This window comes from Macaca mulatta, chromosome 1 (genome assembly GCF_049350105.2).
Source record: "Macaca mulatta isolate MMU2019108-1 chromosome 1, T2T-MMU8v2.0, whole genome shotgun sequence".
In the NCBI taxonomy this organism is placed as follows: Eukaryota; Metazoa; Chordata; class Mammalia; order Primates; family Cercopithecidae; genus Macaca; species Macaca mulatta.
The window spans coordinates 140,540,444-140,554,616 of record NC_133406.1 but is presented as its reverse complement, the minus strand read 5'-3'; the positions used below and the strand labels follow the sequence as shown (position 1 = coordinate 140,554,616).

At 38.6% G+C, this 14,173-nt stretch overlaps 1 protein-coding gene across 8 annotated transcripts in view; it reads right to left on the bottom strand.

The window, feature by feature from the left end:
- FRRS1 (ferric chelate reductase 1) overlaps positions 1 to 14,173 on the bottom strand; it is a 67,784-nt gene that overhangs the window by 5,257 nt on the left and 48,354 nt on the right. For all 8 annotated transcript variants that reach the window (XR_013413603.1, XR_013413601.1, XM_028844175.2 and 5 more), the window contains 3 exon segments: positions 7,471 to 7,584; positions 5,028 to 5,143; positions 3,127 to 3,213 (listed from right to left, as the gene is read on the bottom strand). Coding sequence is in view for 6 of the 8 variants with exons in the window: in XM_028844175.2 (XP_028700008.1) it covers positions 3,127 to 3,213; positions 5,028 to 5,143; positions 7,471 to 7,584 (317 nt within the window). In the remaining 2 variants the exon portion in view is untranslated.

The following is a 14,173-nucleotide window of genomic DNA, read 5'->3' as shown; positions in this document are numbered from 1 at the left end:
GTCAAGCGCAATCACCCCAGCATATGGTAATAATTGGTTTAGCCCTCTATGTTTCCCTGAACCGTGGGTTCTATATGACTCCCTGTAACCCTGGAGCTTAACAGAGTCTTAGTCACTCAATAAATGTTTGTTGATTCAGTGCATAACCTATATAGCCACTGTATTAAAAGCTTATCACCTCTGTCCAGAATGAAGATCTAACCCAAGAAAACGTACTGACAGACTATCACAATAGTTTCTGCTGCATTCCTCCTTTAGTGATGTCACATGCCTGCTCAGAACAGCAGATAGTTGGATTCGACCACTTTGTGCAATGATTTTTCATTCAAACACTTAAGAGAAGGACTAAGAAGATATTCTAACCTGTGACACATTTGGATGGAGGGATACTACTGTCTGTTGTCAGTGATGCCCATGCTTGGTAGCACAGATTTGTATCGGTGACCTAGAAACGGGGACATAGTGGTTTCTAAGCCATCATAGGAAGTCCTTGTAAATAGGAACTAAAGGCTAACAAAAGAACAATATGAAAACATTCTCAAACCGTGGACTCAGTGATGCATGGGTAAAATTATAACCATGACTTTAGAGATACAAAGGGTCTCTAATAAAAAATAAAACAGCAGCAGTAACAAGATTCTTGCATGTGTTAGAATGTGCTAGGAATTATCCTAAGTACTTTGAGTTATTTTATCCCCAATCCTCACAGAAAGCCTATAAGATAGATACTATACCATCCCCATTTTACAGATGAGTAAATTGAGGGTCATAGTTAAATAACTTGCCCAAGGTGTGCCCGCCAGGTAATAAGTCATGGTGGCAGGATTTGAATCCAAGGAATCCAGCTTTAGAATGGTGCTCTTAACCTTTGTTCTATCGTATTCATAAACTGCAAAGGCTATAAAGTAGACAATTACAAAATAAGTGTTACCCTTGTCCCAAATGTCTGAATTAAAATAAAGTTCTCATGTCTCAACTCATATCACAAAATATTCATAACTTCCTTAAAAAGATAGGTTGACTGACACAAAAACTACCTAAAAAGCAGGAGAGAGATTTCCTAGTAATATCTGTGACCCAGGATTCGTCAATCTTATCCCCGTGGCACCAGCCCAAGCTCTGAAATATGAAATTTTGATATCAAATTCTCATTGGCTATAAAAACTGGAAAAGCGTAATGAAAGCACAGGCTCTGAACTTAACGTATATCACTTATTCTCAATAAGACTTATTCATTCATTCACTAAATGTTTACTGAGTACCTGCTACATACTTAAATCTGTTCTGAACATACCAGTGGATATCCCAGCTCTGACAGAGCTGACATAGTAGTGTTGGAAGGGAGATCAGGAAAAAATATGGCAAGTAAGTAAATTATATGAAATGGTATAACATAAAGAGTGCTATGGGAAAAAATAGAGCAAGGCAGGGCTCTCTGAGAGGCTTCCATTTGAGCAAAGACTTGAGGAAGGTGAGGGAGTAATGGGAGCATGTGCCAGGCTGAAAGAAGAATGATGGCAAAGACTATAAAGCAGGAGCATGCCTGGCATGTCTGCATACCAGCCAGGAGGCTGGTATGGAAGGAGATGGACGAGGAGGTCAGTTCAGAGAATAACTGGGAGCCAGTCATGAAAGTCCCTGGAAGAACTTTGATTTACTCTGAATAAAATTGAGAGACATTAAAGAAATCAGTTTGGGGTACAAGAATGGCAAGGTCTGATTTACTTTTTTTTTTTTTTTTTTGAGACAGAGTCTCACTCCGTCACCTAAGCTAGAGTGCAGTGGTGCGATCTCAGCTCACTGCAACCTCCGCCTCCCAGGTTCAAGTGGTTCTCCTGCCTCAGCCTTCTGAGTAGCTGGGATTACAGGTGTGTGCCACCACGCCTGGCTAATTTTTGTACTTTTAGTAGAGACGGGGTTTCACCATGTTGATCAGGCTGGTCTCAAACTCCTGACCTCAAGATCCGCCTGCCTCTGCCTCCCAAAGTGCTGGGATTACAGGCGTGAGCCAACACACCTAGCCTAGTTTACATTTTTAAAAAAATAACTGTCTTCTTTGTAGAAAACAGATTGTGCATGGGCAAGGGTTGAAGTGGAGGGACCAGTTAAGTGGCTACTGCAATGGCCAAGCAAAAGATGATAGAGGCTCACACTCCTACAGTAGTATCTGATGACAGTGACAAGTGTTAGACTGTGGATATACTTTACATGTAGAGCCAATGGAACTTCCCAATGGATTTGACATGGGATGTGCAAGAGAGCACAGTTAATGATAATTCCAAGGCTTTGATCTAACAATGGAATTCCAGTAGCTACCATGGAGGTGGCAGTGGGTGGAGCAGCCCTGGGAGAAAAGATGGTCAGGAGTCCCATTTTGGACGTGTTAAGTCTGATGTCTTAGACATGCAAGTCAAAGTCCTGCATGAAATGTGAGCTAGATGTGTGAGTCTCAAGCCACAGGAGAAGTCTGGACTGGAGATAAAGATTTGGGAATAAGCATCAGTTTCTTCATTTGTGACATGGGATTATTATTAATACCTACTAATCTGAAATTTAAAAGATTTTTTAATAAAAATATGTAGAGATGAGGCCTCACTATGTTGCCTAGGCTGGTCTCGAACTCCTGAGCTCAAGCAATCCTCCCACTTCAGCTCCCAAAGTGCTGGGATGACAGGTGTGAACCACCACACCCAGCCTGAGATTTAAATTAGATAACACATATAAAGCACTGAGAACCACTGGGTACAGAGTAGAAATCCAAATTATGTTAGCTTAGTGGTCATCATAGTACCAGTTAGAGAAAACCACCTCACATTGTTCATGTTCCTGAGACATCACACATTGAATTGTCATCCCTCTATAGTGAGAAAAATTAACTAAGGCTGTAGCATGTATATAACTCATGATGCAGCCTACAAATACATTTCATTACTGAATAATCTGTACTGACATCCTCACCCTACCCCAACCTCTAACCATGTGAAAGAGCCATCCAATGATTCAAAAGGGAAAGAAAGAGGGATCGATGAAGAAATATCTTTTTACCCATCATTTGAGAATAAAACAGCAATCTGTTTTGACGTAAAATGGATTTACATAAAAACATCCTATTTAAGATATACTTACCCTACTCCAGCCTCCCCTGTATATAAATGGCAAAACAAAAGCAATGCAGGTGAGGGCAGTTGTGGTGAACATGAGCATTCGATGCACCTGCAAGGTAAAATGACAAATTGAGAAGACACTTATCCATGTAAGAGAAAGGTGGTGTTACAATGGAGAAAATAGGGAAAAGACCATGGGGTAAGATTCACTGAAGGCATGCATTCAACTGACATCTAATCACAGTTTGTAATCAGGTTAAAAAAAAAAAATTAGTATACAATTAAACTTTAAAGAAAACCCTAAGTTGCCATTCTCATCATTCAAAAGTGTATGCTAAGACTTCACCTGCACAGAGCAGCAGGAATGGATATTTCACACACAGAGCATATTTACTTGCCAAGTCTTTCATTTCCTTCCAAAGATATTTATTAAGCTCCACCATTGAGCACAGTGCTATAACAGGTGCAATGAAATAGTAAGGAAACAAACAAACAAAAAATACTGTCTCCTGAGGAGCTTCAGTTATAATTGAGTCAATAAGAGAAAAATATGTGAACTATGTAATTCATGATACAAATTAGGAGAATAGTAAGTGTGAAAATAGCCACTGTTTATTGATTATGCCAGGATAACTGGTGCAGACCAAAACTATCTTGGGGAAAGTAGGAGGCACCCTGTGTATGAGTGTGTGTATGGATGGAGATGGATGGCTGGATGGATAGATGGATGGATGGATGGATGGATGGATGGATGGATGGATGGACGGAAGGAAGGAAGGATGGATGGATGGATGGAGATAGAGATAAAACTATGACGCGTGTATATATACACATCATCAGCATCATAAATTTAAAGGCACTGGAGGATTCGAGTTGATAAAGAGAATACACAATCTTTGAGCTGGGAATATCCACATGAGCAGATAAGAGAGAGAGAGCACGAGAGCAAAGGCACTCAAGTGCAAGCAAGAAAGTAGTCACCTGGCAGCAAACCACAGGCAGAGAAAGAAAAGTAGCAAGGTGAGCCATGTAGCAGTACTGAGAACAAATCAAACAGATTGGCCCTCCCAGGCAATAGTGAAAAATGAGGCTAGATAAGGTAAACCTTACAATCTACAAATGTATATGAATATGAAGTGTCAAGGATACCCTCTTACAAAGTCAAAACTGTTCCAACAAGCAGTATTTTTTTCTACAGGCATGTACATTCTTACCCAACATGAACTCATTGATTTTCCACTATATATGTAAATATCTATACTCCATGACCCATGAAACATAAGGTTTGGTTTGCTTTGTTTTGAAGGATATTCATTGGCTCTTGCTATGTTCCTATTAGTAGACTGCCTCCCCATCTCACGGGAGGGAAGAGCATGAAAAAGAACACGTTCAGTTTCTGTTCCCACCTATATAGGAGATAGATGATCCCAAGTGATGAGTTAGAGATAACCAACATTCAATGGCCCACAACCAGAGGAGTGACCTTTGCTTTGAAGCACAGTAAGCTCCCACTATTTCTTTCTTCAGTTCCTCTGCATTCCTTGGCCTGACTTTACTCAGTGCAGTGTAGTGGGTGAATGCTCTTCCAACATATCCCTCTACAAACAGAGGTATAAGTAAAGGTCATTTGGGTCCCAAAGTCTATATTACAAAGGGACTCACATGGCCCTGACACATTCTCCAGTCCAGCCTGACTCTTCCTAAAACTGTCTGTATTCTTGTCTCTATCAAGCACCTTGTGTCCACTCTCACTTGATCAGGAAACCAAAGGGAAAAAGGAAGATCCCAGACCTACATCTGTAACCACAAAACACATACACATACACACATACACACATACACATACACACATACTTCATATGTTTTCATGTTGCAGTGTTCAAATACTATGAAAATTGCGTTGAACTTTTTTCCCTCACCTACCTGAAACCAAGCTGCTTCACCAAGGAAGAAAGCTTTTGACCAAACTGGTTTGAAGAACCGGGCAACCAGTACACCTATGCTAACAGTAGTCATCCATGCCACAAACATTAAGGCACCTACAAGTGAGATAAATGTAATAGTAGACCATCACAAACTAATCAAGCTGTTGCTTAAATGATGAAGCCAAATGCTCAGAAAACATAAACAGCCAGCAAAATACATTCAGCTGACATAAGTACAACCTAAATGGTGCTACACATCATAGTTTTACTACCATTACTCTTTTGAACAGCAAACACTTCTATAGCTCCTATTATGTGCTAAGTATTCTAAATGCTTTACATATACTAATTTAGTTGATCTTTACAACAATCCTATGATGTAGTTATAACTATTAGTCCAGTTTTGCTGAATGGGGAAACAAAGCCATAGAGAATTAAGTAGCTCTTCCAAGGTTACAAAGTTGGGATACAAACCCTATCTGATTTCAGTAACTGTGCTCTTAACCACTATACTAATAACTGCCTCTGCAGTTATTTCAAAAGCTTCTCACATCTCACTCCAAAAGGCAGTGAAAAACAAATAGGCATATTATTTCGGAATCCAATTACTACCAAACTGGAGCTACAACATGAGTAGAAGCAAATCAACAACAATAAAGTTACTTTCAAGCTTAACAGTGATGGCATTTATGGAAAACTTTACTGTAATGGATAACTCTGGAAAATATACAGGGAATATCCCAAATAAGGAAAGTTTCCCCCAAAACACTAAGAGTTTACAGTAGTTTAGTGTACACTACACTATTCCCATACTTTCAAATCCCATCTTTTTTAACAATAAGCCAGGCTAGTTTTCGAATGAAGTCAACTTTCATCTGTAGAATCAGAGTATATTAAAAGTCTTGGGTGTTTTGTTTTTTGTTTTTTGGGGGATGGAGTCTCACTCTGTTGCCCAGGCTGGAGTGCAGTGGTGCAAACTCAGCTCTATGCAACCTCCACCTTCTGGGTTCAAGAAATTCTCCTACCGGCCGGGCGTGGTGGCTCACGCCTGTAATCCCAGCACTTTGGGAGGCCGAGACGGGTGGATCACGAGGTCAGGAGATCGAGACCATCCTGGCTAACACGGTGAAACCCCATCTCTACTACAAAATACAAAAAACTAGCCGGGCGAGGTGGCGGGCGCCTGTAGTCCCAGCTACTCGGGAGGCTGAGGCAGGAGAATGGCGTGAACCCGGGAGGCGGAGCTTGCAGTGAGCTGAGATCAGGCCACTGCACTCCAGCCTGGGCGACAGAGCAAGACTCCATCTCAAAAAAAAAAAAAAAATTCTCCTACCTCAGCCTCCCAAGTAGCTGGGACTACAGGCGCGCACCACCATGCCTGGCTAATTTTTGCTGAGATTACAAAGTGTTTAGTAGAGACAGGGTTTTGCCATGTTGGCCAGGCTGGTCTCGAACTCCTGACCTCAAGTGATCCGCCCACCATACCCTCCCACAGTGCTGGGATTACAGGCATGAGCCACCGTGCATGGCCTAGAGCCTTGTTTTTAGGCTACTGTTCTTCCAACTTCATTCTATTCCTCATTTAGGTATTATATATGATGCCTAAGTATAGCACTAAGTACTTTGCATGCTCTGAAATACTTGCACGTTGATCAATGCAACAACAAAATTGTACCTCTGAAACCAAACTACTGTAATAATTAAACAATCAAAATCACAGGCCATTCTTTTATTAGCATTTATTTTAATAAATGGTAAAAATTTAGGTCTCATAAAAGTTAAATTAACCCAGTAACACTTGACCCTGGCTGCAGTTAGAAACAACTAGGATAGTTTTTCAAAATTATAGATGTCTTAAAAACTCCACTGGTGATTTTAGCGTGTAGCCAAAGTTAAATCCACTGAATTAGCCCTACTCTCCATTTTTAATGAAAATTAGCAAACATTAAGATAGATGATGCTTACCAACAGCTGTGTCAAAAAAAAAAATAGATGCTGCTGCCTGCAAGTGTTACTGTTTAAACATAAAAGCTTTATAGGCCAGGCGTGGTGGGTCACGCCTGTAATCCCAGCACTTTGGGAGGCTGAGGTGGGCAGATCACGAGGTCAGGAGATCGAAACCATCCTGGCCAACATGGTGAAACCCCATCTCTACTAAAATTACACAAATTAGCTAGGCGTGGTGGCGCACGCCTGTAGTCCCAGCTACTCTGGAGGCTGAAGCAGGGCAATCTCTTGAACCTGGGAGGCAGAGGTTGCAGTGAGCCAAGATCACGCCACTGCACTCCAGCCTGATGACAGAGGAAGACTCCATCTCAAAAAAAAAAAAAAAAAAAGCTTTATAAAAATTAGCTACATTATACCCACAACCATGCCTAATCCAGCCAGCACTGAGTCCGCAGGTAAGTTGATTCCACAAAGTAGTTACACATGTAACCTACCATGAACCTTCAGAAGGAGTACAGAATGGGATCCTCCTATGTTCTTTGGAGAGTCTGTCACATCATATTTTTCATAGGTAATCAAAGGCTGCTGAGAGTGCTTGTAAATTCGACCTGCAAATTAGAAACAAAATTAAACCTGACAAAGAATAATTACTGCCTCAGATAAAAAAAGGAATTGAGATATGGGCAGGGCATGGCAACAAAATTTCTTAAGGTAATAAAAAATAATTAAATATCAACAGAGATGTCATTCATATGCAAAAGCAACATAAAGATACATGCAAGGGCACACAGCCTTCCTGAAAAAAGTTAAAGAATACAGCCAACCTAGAGATGAATTAAAATGAGAACTAGGAACAGAGAATGTATAGTAAAAGAATTGGTGATATAAAGAGATAAGTTAAATAATAAATTAAAATAAACATTGTTAATATGGTCACAAACCATTGAAAAATGTTAAAAAATATATTGAAAAAGAATACATATTTTTAAAAAATCTACAAGCCATTGACCACCACCTGCATATAAAATCCTAGAATAAACTAACTGAAATTGGGCTGGGGGAAAGAGGATGGTTGGAAGACAAAGAAAAGCATTTTATGATATATTATTTCACACATGGTCAATTTGAACTAACAAACCAATATTCCAAATAGTAGTGACATAAGCAAATTGAGGATACATTATTTTAATATTACCATTTATTGTGTACAAAATTAAATCAGTGAATGTATAGAATTATTCCAAATGTGTGTGGATCTGTGTGTGTTCTTTCTAGGAATCTATCTTAGCAAAGATATACGTAAGGAAAGTTTACAGCAATGTTTTCCATGCTGGCAAAAAAAAAAAAAAAAAAACACTAACTAAATAGCCATCATTAGGGGAATGAGTAAATAAATTTTGGAACATACATATTTTTAGAATACTGTGCTGCATCAAAAATAAGACATTTAATGTAACAAATATAAATACATGAAACTTTGTCTAAAACAAATGATAAATATTAGACCACAAACTACATCTTAATAATTTCCAAAAGGAAATAAAAGGATACAGGTTATATTATTTGCCCAAAATGCAACAAAACTAAAAATTAACATTGAAAAGCTAGGGGGAAAATGGTCCACCTAAATATTTATAAAACTACTCTTTTTAATAACCTTTGGATTAAATAAGAAATTAAAACTAAAACCACATGTCTTCATCAAGATGTATAACAATAAAGACACTTCATAACAAAACATGTGTGATGCAATCAAGGTACTATTCAAAAAATGTTTTTATCATCTTAAAAGCATTTCCTAACACACACACACAGAAATAATTTTATTCAAGGTGCATTTAAAGTAACAAAATATAACCTGGGAAACCAGAAAAAAAAGATCAATTAAAAACAAAGGTAGAACTTAAGCTAGTAACGCTAAAAATCAGAAAAGTCAATCCTCTAAAAGGATAATTAAAATCCATTGAGTTTTTGGCAACTCTGATACACAATGAAAGGAAACATCATAATGTTAGAAATTTAAAGGATGGCTGGGTGTGGTGGCTCACACCTGTAATTCCAGCATTTTGGGAGGCCGAGGCGGGTGGATCACGAGGTCAGAAGTTCAAGACCAGCCTGGCCAAGATGGTGAAACTCCATCTCTGCTAAAACTGCAAAAATTAGCCAGGTGCACTGGCAGACACCTCTAATCCCAGATACTCAGGAGGCTGAGGCAGGAGAATCGCTTGAACCTGGGAGGCAGAGGTTGCAGTGAGCGGAGATCCCACCACTGCACTCTAGCCTGGGAGACAGAGCAAGACTCCGTCTCAATTAAAAAAAAAAAAAAAAAAAAGGAAATTTAAAGGGTGACATAGCCGCCAATATGGAAAACAATTTTATATAAAAACACTGTATACAACTTTAAATCAGCCCCCAAAAATCTCAAAATCTAAACAAAATGGGTGAATTTGGGGGGAGAAATATAGAATTACAAAAACTGACCAAAGTAGTAGTAACCATGGAAAGTAATAACAATAAAAAAATTCTTTTTTTTTTTTTTTTTGCGATGGAGTCTCACTCTGTCGCCCAGGCTGGAGTGCAGTGGCACGATCTTGGCTCACTGCAACCTCTGCTGCCCGGGTTCATGCCATTCTCCTGCCTCAGCCTCCCGAGTAGCTGGGATTACAGGAGCCTGCCACTGCACACAGCTAATTTTTGTGATTTTAGTAGAGACGGGGTTTCACCATCTTGGCCAGATTGGTCTTGAGCTCCTGACCTCCTGATCCACCTGCCTCGGCCTCCCAAAGTGCTGGGATTACAGGTGTGAACCACCACGCCCAGCCAAAAAATTCTTTTTAATTAGTCAAATATTTCCATCGAACATCCAGACTGTTATATGGGTGACTTCTACCACACCAGTAAAATTTTTCCCTAATTTGTTTTTTTATTTTATTTATTTATTTATTTTTTTATTTTATTTTATTTATTTATTTTTTTTTTTGAGGCAGCATCTCACTCTGTTGTCCAGGCTGGAGTGCGGTGGTGTAATCACAATTCATTGCAGCCTTGACCTCCCAGGCTCCAGAGATCCTCCCACCTCAACCTCCGAAGTAGCTGGGACCATAAACGCACACCACCACGCCCAGCTAATTTTTGTATTTTTTGTGGAGATGGGGTTTCATCACGTTGCCCAGGCTGGTCTCAAACTCCTGGGCTCAAGTGATCTGCCCAGCTCGGTCTCTCAAAGTGCTTGGATTACAGCATAAGCCACTGTGCCTCGCCTGTTAAAAATTATTTTTATTTAAACTCTTTTAGAGTTTACTCTATGAGTCTAGTATAACCCTGAAATCAAAACTACGCATGTGTACATTCACACAAGCGCCCCACACATTCACGCAGTCACAACATAAACCAAAATCACTTATGAATATAGATGTAAAAAGCTTAAAGAAAATATTAGTAAATCAAATCAGTTATATACTAAGAGAATAATAAAACATAACCAAGTAAGGTTTATTCCAGGAATGTGAGGATCATTCACCATCCAGAAATCTATTAAAGTAACGATAAAATACCATCTCAATCACTGCCCAAAAGACATTTGATGAAATTCAGCACACAGTCATATGAATTCTTAGTAAAGTTAGAAACAAAAGAATATTTCCTCAACACTATAAAGGATATCCACAAGAAAAATACAACAAATAGACATTTAACACTGAATATCAGATGCATTTGCATCAAAATCAACAATAACCACAAAAATTCTTGCCACCTCATTGCTACCACTCTACATTATTCAGCAAGAACTAAATAATGCAATGAGACAAGAAAGAAAATGAGGGCTATTAATCTGTCATTATTTGCACAGGATATGACATTTATCCAGAAAAATCCAAAATAATCAACTGGAAAATTAGGAGGCTTAAATTTAAGATAAATATTCAATAATAAATAACTGTCCTATATGACAATATATTTACAATACGTATGAAAAACAATCCCATTCATAATAATTTGCTTTAGAGAACTATAAAATACACAGGAACAAAGTAACCAAAAATATGTATATAAGCCCTATGAAGATACGTAGAAAACCATAAAATTTCATTGAAAGACATATGCAGGTTTGGAATACATGGAATATCCCAGTGTGTTCCTGCATAGACAGGCTCACTATTACACAGAGTTATTCTCTAAATTGCTCTAAAATTGCATTACAATTTCAATCATAACCCCAACAGGGTTTTTAATAGAATTTGATAAATCAGCTTGAGCCAGAGAGTTGGGACAGCCTGGGCAACATAACGAGACCCCATCTCTATAAAAAATTAACTGAGAATGGTGGCACATGGCTGTAGTCCCAGCTACTAGGGAGGCAGAGGTGGGAGGATGGCTTGAGCCTGGGAGGTCAAGCTTCAGTGAGCCGTGATTGCACCACTGCACTCCAGCCTGGGCAACAGAGTGAGATCCTGTCTCAAATAAAAGAAGAATTCGACAAATTAGGTCTAAAGTTTATCTAGAAGAACAGATACACATGAAGAAGCAAAAATTCTTGAAAAAGAAGGCCAGAAGGGGTATCATGTTCTATCAAAACTCACAAACCTATTATAAAGCAACAGCAATTCTAACTAATGCAGGAACAAACAAACGTAACAATAGAAGAACAGATACACTAGAAATAATTCAATTTATTGATAGACTTTTAATGTATGATAAAGAGGCTTTTAAAGCAGTGAGAAAATGTGGACTATTCAAAAAATGGTGTTAGGACACCTGGTTACTCATCCAGTGAATACTATTTTACCATGGCTTGTTATAAGGCAGAAAATGAGAAAGAAGAGTTTTATGTAATGAATGCCTAGAGAAGAGAATGTCAAGAAGAAAAAGACAATAACTGTCAGGAGCTACAAAAGTGTCAAAAAGAAAATGATCAAGAAAACTATCAAAAATGACAAGAAAGGCACTGGGGAAGCTAAAAATCCTGCATTCATTGAGTGGTAGTGATGAAAAAGAGACTCCAAGCCCAACAACCCTGAGAGACAAGTTGGAAGAAAATGTGTTTAAACTCTGAATCACTGTAGAGTCATGAACTAAGCATGAACTTAACCTTCATGAAAGCAGAAGTCCATTATGATTTCAGAATTCCATTGTGTGGCTCCATTATAATTTTGTAGTCTTGCTCAAAGGGAGTTCATGCTTAGTGCAAGAACCGGCAGTAATAGGTTACCTACAGTATTCCTAAATTCTTTAAATAACAGGTCATGTGATAGCTGTGTCTCTACTTCATTAATTATTAAAATTGGTAGATTTCCTCATTGTGAATTACTTAATTACCCAAGTGATTTCTATCTTTCAGTTTAAACAGTCAGTATTTCACATGACTGCTTATCCCAAGACAGGATAATGTCAGCAACATGAAGAAAATAGCAGTTAGAAAAAGGTTTTAAATGGATAGCCTGTTAGGAAACTTTATTGAAATTGGATACATTTTACATTTATATGGGTTACAGAGATTATATGATTGCTTTGAAAATTGGTTTAAACCTTACAAAGTCTTACTGCTTTTAAGCGGAATTCAATATATAAATGGTCCACATGCATAAAGCTAAGTAATAGAAGAGGCAATGATTTATGTGATAACTGTCATTTGTTCCCTGGTACAAAAAGATTGGAAAATTCATTTCCAGGGATAGCAATCTCCAGGTTTGTTTATTGGAGTGTTTTGTTTTGTGTGCTTTTCACTCTACCAGTAAAAAAAAAAAAAAAAAAAAAAATAGCTTGTGCTCCTAATATATGTATATTTTTGTTAATAAACAGATTCATGTTTATTGCATTATATTGTATTAATATCTATTACACCTAATACATATTGTATCAATATCTATTATATCTAATACATATTAAGATATTAATATGTATTAATATCTTATGTACACCAGCAGTCCCCAACCTTTTTGCCACCAAGGACCAGTCCAAGAGAGACAATTTTTCCATGGAAGAGGGGGAGGGATGGTTTTGGGATGAAACTGTTCCACCTTAGATCAAAACGCACTAGATTCTTATAAGGAGCACACAACCTAGATCCCCGACATGCGCAGTTCACAATGGGGTTCGTGCTCCTATGAGAATCTAATGCCACCGCTGATCAGACAGGACAGTAATGCTCACTCGCTCACCTCTCACCTCCTGCTGTGCGGCCCAGTTCCTAACAGGTCACAGACCAGTACCAGTCCATGACCTGTCAGTTGGGGATCCCTGACGTACACTATAAAACATATTAAAATATTTAAAATTTTAATGACAAAAAGTAAATCTAAACAAAGTTCTAGTATTGTTCCCTGTATCCCCTGGCCTGCCTTGCAATGTGCATAGCTTACTTGGGAAAACCCCATCCTAGAGCAGTAAGTTATCAAACTACAGCATACATAAAACCACCTGGGATGCTTATTAAAATGCAGATTCCATGCACCAACAAAAGAGACTCAGTGGGTCTGAGATGGAGTTCAGGAATCTGCACTGCTAGCAGTCACTCCAGGTGGTTCTGAAGCACATTAAGCCCCACATTTGGAGAAACACCACAGAGAAGTCAAGGCAGAGATTCTCCCTCCCATGCCATCAGCACAGCAACATCAGTTGGCAAGGGAGGGGGAACAATTCTCTATTTTCACATGGATCATCCATTAACTAGGTGTTTCTGAGGGAGTGTTAGAACTATCATTTAAAAGAAAACATGTTCTGATTTCTACGTTGCTAAACTATGAAGAAACATGTGTGCTGTATACCCACACATATAAAATTTATTATACAACAGAATTCCTCCATTTAAATGAAATGGTTTTTCTCTAAAGTATATTTTAAGTATAAAACTTTAAAAAGTATAAACCATTAAATCGTCTAACAATTTAAGAAATCCATTTGCATCAATAATCATTTATGAAGCATCTATACATGTTGGGCGCTGATATGGTTTGGTTCTGTGCCCCCTCTCAAATCTCACTTTGAATTGTAATCTCCATGTGTTGGAGGAAGGGCCTGGTGGGAGGTGACTGAACCATGGGGGAACACTTCCCCCTTGCTGTTCTCGTGAAAGTGAACGAGTTCTCAGGAGATCTCATTGTTTAAAAGTGTGTGGCACTTCCACCTTCACACTCTCTCTCTCCTGTCACCATGTGAGATGTGGCTACTTCCCCCTTGCCTTCTGCCATGATTGTAAGT